This window comes from Aulonocara stuartgranti (genome assembly GCF_965226115.1).
Source record: "Aulonocara stuartgranti genome assembly, chromosome: 18".
Classification (NCBI taxonomy): domain Eukaryota; kingdom Metazoa; phylum Chordata; class Actinopteri; order Cichliformes; family Cichlidae; genus Aulonocara; species Aulonocara stuartgranti.
The window spans coordinates 32,325,405-32,329,906 of record NC_138954.1 but is presented as its reverse complement, the minus strand read 5'-3'; the positions used below and the strand labels follow the sequence as shown (position 1 = coordinate 32,329,906).

The following is a 4,502-nucleotide window of genomic DNA, read 5'->3' as shown; positions in this document are numbered from 1 at the left end:
AACAATCATATGACCCCCTATGAGCAAGCACTTTGGCAACAGTGGGAAGGGAAAACTCCCTTTTAACAGGAAGAAACCTCCGGCAGAACCAGGCTCAGGGAGGGGCGGGGCCATCTGCTGTGATTGGTTGGGGTGAGAGAAGGAAGACAGGATAAAAGACATGCTGTGGAAGAGAGACAGAGGTTAATAACAGATATGTTTCAATGCAGAGAGGTCTGTTAATACATAGTGAGCGAGAAAGGTGACTCGAAATGAAAAACTCAATGCATCATGGGAATCCCCCGGCAGCCTATGTCTATTGCAGCATAACTAAGGGAGGATTCAGGGTCACCTGGTCCAGCCCTAACTATATGCATTAGCAAAAAGGGAAGTTTGAAGCCTAATCTTAAAAGTAGAGATAGTGTCTCTCTATTCTACTTTTAAATACTCTAGGAACAACAAGTAGGCCTGCAGAGCGAGAGCGAAGTGCTCTAATAGGGTGATATGGTACTACAAGGTCATTAAGATAAGATGGGGCCTGATTATTTAAGACCTTGTATGTGAGGAGCAGGATTTTGAATTCAATTCTGGATTTAACAGGAAGCCAATGAAGGGAAGCCAAAGCAGGAGAAATATGCTCTCTCTTTCTAGTACCTGTCAGGACTCTTGCTGCAGCACTTTGGATTAGCTGAAGGCTTTTCAGGGAGTTTTTTGGACATCCTGATAATAATGAATTACAGTCGTCCAGCCTGGAAGTAATAAATGCATGAACTAGTTTTTCAGCATCACTCTGAGACAGGATATTTCTAATTTTAGAGATGTTGCACAAATGGAAGAACGCAGTCTTACATATTTGTTTAATATGTGCTTTGAAGGACATGTCCTGGTCAAAAATGACTCCAAGGTTACTCACAGCATTACTGGAGGCCAAGGTAATGCCATCCAGAGTAAGAATCTGGTTAGATACCATATTTCTAGGCTTTTCAGGGCCAAGTACAATAACCTCAGTTTTATCTGAATTAAGAAGCAGAAAGTTACACTGCAAAAACAGCTATACTTGAAACAAGCCAAATATTCTTAAATCTGACAAATTTTTCTTGTTTTGAGCAAAAAAATCTGCCAATGGGGTAAGCAAAAGTTGCTTGACTAGAATTCTTAAAACTAGCAAATTAATCTAACTGCCATATGCCTTTTAACTAGACAAAATTGTCTAAAATGTATGCTTATTTGAAGAAAATGTGACTTATTATAAGTAAAAGACACTTTGATATTTAGAAAATCTGCACCTAAAATGAGTATTATGCTTTCTTGAACAAGCTGTTTTCAAGAATTATTTGCTTACTTTAAGATTGTACACCTTAATTTAGATTTTTCACATTAAAAAAAACACCTTACTATAGGACAAATTTTCTTAAAACTGAATTGTTTCTTTCTTGATTGAGCTAACTATAAGAATTATGTTTCGACTCTGAGAACAATAATCAGCAAAAATTCCTGAGAATAAGACACCATCTCTTCAAAAAGCTACTAAAAATAAGGGAATTCATCTTAAATTAAGACAGCAAAAGCACTCTTAGATTTTGCGCTTTTATTGACACAGCAATGGGTCAGTAACTCACTGAGGTCTGTTCCAGGAGAATCATGCCTAAAATTATACATTTCAGCAGGGTACTGTGTAACATGGCCAATATAAGAAGTGCATATTCCAGATACTCTTAAAATGAATAATAACAGTATAACACACTCATGGCTGGTATCAAAAATAAATTTTGCTGAAGCTTAAAACAATCACTATTTCAAATCCTATATTACATAACATTTTAGAAGAACAAGTTTAACGACCACACAAACAAACATGTGTTTTACATTTGAACAACTTTTCTATAGAAAAAAAAACAACCTCACTGACTAACACTGAGTCTGATAAACAAGGCAGATGGAGTCTGTCATCTGGGAGACTCACTCAATGAATGACTTCCACTCACCAAGCGCCTTCTTGTAAGAGGGGGTTGAATCTCGGTCATGGATGGAGTCTTTGAGTATTTCAGTTTGCAAGACAGACAGCAGCGTGGAAATGCACTATGGATATGTGAGGTGGAGGGCATAGTAATATGCCATCAGATAGAGCAGTCCCTCATTAAGATCCTTCCGGTCAAAAGTGCTCACCGGTGTGGTTCCAACAGCTATCATGCAGTTGCCTTCAGAGACAAGCAGAACTGGACAAGCCAGGGGTCGCTGACGCAGGTAGCCTTCAGGGTCTTCTGAAGTCTACATGACAGAAAAAAAGAGTATTAGAACAAGACTGTAAGAAACACAATTTTTGAGTTGCATTACAGTTTAAAATAGATCAACTTTTTTTGTAGGTTTTATTAACATAAACATGTTATGGGGATCTGAACTTTAAGAATATTTGACTGACTCCACAGTAAAATATATAAAATGAAAACATGAGTAACTGCAAAATTCAAAAATATATACACATAGAATATTGCAGCCTTACCTTTAGGACATGGAAAAAAGCCTCACTACAGATGCCCAGCTTCTTAGGTGGTACTGTGCTGGAAGGGAAAAGCATGGGAAGGGCTCTGAACACAGCTGCTGCATGTTCCACTGGTTTGAAAAAAGAAAAATAAGACAGGGCAACACCATTAAACATTGCAAATAATGTAATCTGCAAAGCATAAATGTAGACAAATCAAAATACTGTAGCATTACCTCCATCCAAAGTTTTTGGATGGAGGTAAGTGCTGGGTTCCTCTCTGAAGAAGTCACCATCTCCAGTAGTTGTTAGCGTTTTTTCAGCAGCAGTCTTGTTCTAAAATACAGTGTACATAGGGCTAATTTCACATAAAATTGCACAAGAACTTTAGGTCTCTAAATATGAAAGATAGTACAACAAAATATCAGTAAAGTGTTGAACAATAAAAAATATGTATATTTAATAAATGTGTAGGCCACTTGATTTAAATCAAAACTAAAGAAGATTCTACTGTCTATCTGTTAAGTGAGTATTGGTGGAATTATTTGAAACTGCATAAAACAAGCTGGTGTGTTCTCAGTTTTGTCACACAGCGATAGGACAGAACTTACTTCTTCACATTTGTGCACTGCAAGCCATAGAGCCCGACGCCTGAGGCAATGTTCAGGACCAGGAAACAGATCTTTGATGTCATCTCGTGAAAGTGATGAGAGCAGGTCTTCTCCAACATTTGCTTCTGCAATAGGAGTTTCCAATTATCACTACATTGCATTATCCTCATGTGCAAGCCAGCTGATAAATGTTTTGGTTTTTTTTTTTGCTTCCTGGGCTAAAGTATATAATGAAATAACTTCACTAATAGAAATTTGAAACTCCCACAATTTCTGTAAAACTGGCATTAACTTATGGCACTTTGCACACTTGTTGAATAAATTCACAGACACTGAAACTAATAACTGGACATGAATTCTTTCATAACTTTCTGCACTAGCATATTTAAAAATGCTAATGCAACTAAGCTAACCGCACAGCTAAGCTAAGCTAACAACCGGGTATAGCCTGCCATGCTAGCGACTTAACATGCAACATACCAGAACACAAAACATAGAAAAAACAAAACAGTCACATACCTTTCAGGTTGGCAATTGTTATTTCGTCCAGTTTTTCCATGGCGTGCCTTAATTTCTTCACACTGTACCAACTGTATCGCATCTACACCCAGACCCCAAAATCCTGCAATCCAACCACTTAGGCACGGAGCTAGAGGCGGGAAGGTGGGCTGTACCAACTCAGGAGTATGGGGTTGTGTACGGAAATGGTTTAGTTCGCTCTTTTATACCTATAAAATGATATATATTTAAATATTTGACTATTTAGTTAGATTATGTTCTGTAAATACTGACGTGTGGGTGCTGTTACTTACTACAGCTGTTATAAGGCACTGAATTAGGATAGCCATTCCTACCCCATAATGGAATAATCCTGGTTATCTTGACTTTATGGGAAAAGTAGTTCACAGACCAGTAAAACAAAATGATTTGGCGCTGTGTTATCTACATCGTTTTTGTGGGTCTGACCCTCAAATCCCTACTGAGTCATATTAATTCTGCACATAGCCATAGTCCAGATTTCCGTGAAGATTGTGGCATAGATGGATGTGTCAAAGAATATCGTGTTTACAGCTAATTTTGGTATCACATTCTTCGAACACACTCCGACCACCTTGCCAATGGACGATGCAGCGGATCGATTAGGACACAAAAATCTGTAAGGTGAGACTGACTATATACTTTAATATCTTTGAAAATAATCATATAAAATATTCATGTTAGATGTCTACTTGTTTTTACAGCTTAACAGTAGATATGTTAATGCTTATTCCTTATAATCCACAACAATGCTATCTATTTATAAAGAATATTCTGATAGTGTTTAATTTCTTCTACTAGAGAAAACAACATTTTGTATTTTTTTAAACTTTTGTTTTAAATAAACCGATTGTCATGGTCCGCAGTCTCCTTGGTTGTTTGTGTTTATTAATATT

The 4,502-nt window shown here is 37.2% G+C and overlaps 1 protein-coding gene across 2 annotated transcripts; it reads right to left on the bottom strand.

Moving 5' to 3' along the window:
* Positions 1–1,375: 1,375 nt before the first annotated feature.
* LOC309694076 (uncharacterized protein) lies at positions 1,376–3,731 on the bottom strand. Of its 2 annotated transcripts, XM_082513826.1 has the most exons (5): positions 3,589–3,731; positions 3,070–3,194; positions 2,695–2,794; positions 2,480–2,589; positions 1,376–2,247 (listed from the first exon to the last, which is right to left on the bottom strand). In XM_082513826.1, the coding sequence occupies exons 1-5, from the start codon at positions 3,668–3,670 to the stop codon at positions 2,059–2,061; spliced, it is 606 nt and encodes a 201-aa protein (XP_082369952.1). In that variant the 5' UTR covers positions 3,671–3,731; the 3' UTR covers positions 1,376–2,058. The 2 variants fall into 2 exon arrangements, 1 of the variants encoding a protein (XP_082369952.1); XR_014272787.1 differs by lacking the exon at positions 2,695–2,794 and having other exon boundaries at positions 3,589–3,684.
* Positions 3,732–4,502: the final 771 nt, after the last annotated feature.

Coding starts and splice junctions, on each gene's coding strand:
- LOC309694076 (XM_082513826.1), bottom strand. CDS start 3,670: ATGCGATACAGTTGGTACAGTGTGAAGAAATTAAGGCACGCCATGGAA. Junction 3,195..3,588: donor AACAATTGCCAACCTGAAAG/GTATGTGACTGT, acceptor CTCCTATTGCAG/AAGCAAATGTTGGAGAAGAC. Junction 2,248..2,479: donor CTTTTTTCCATGTCCTAAAG/GTAAGGCTGCAA, acceptor TCTGTCATGTAG/ACTTCAGAAGACCCTGAAGG.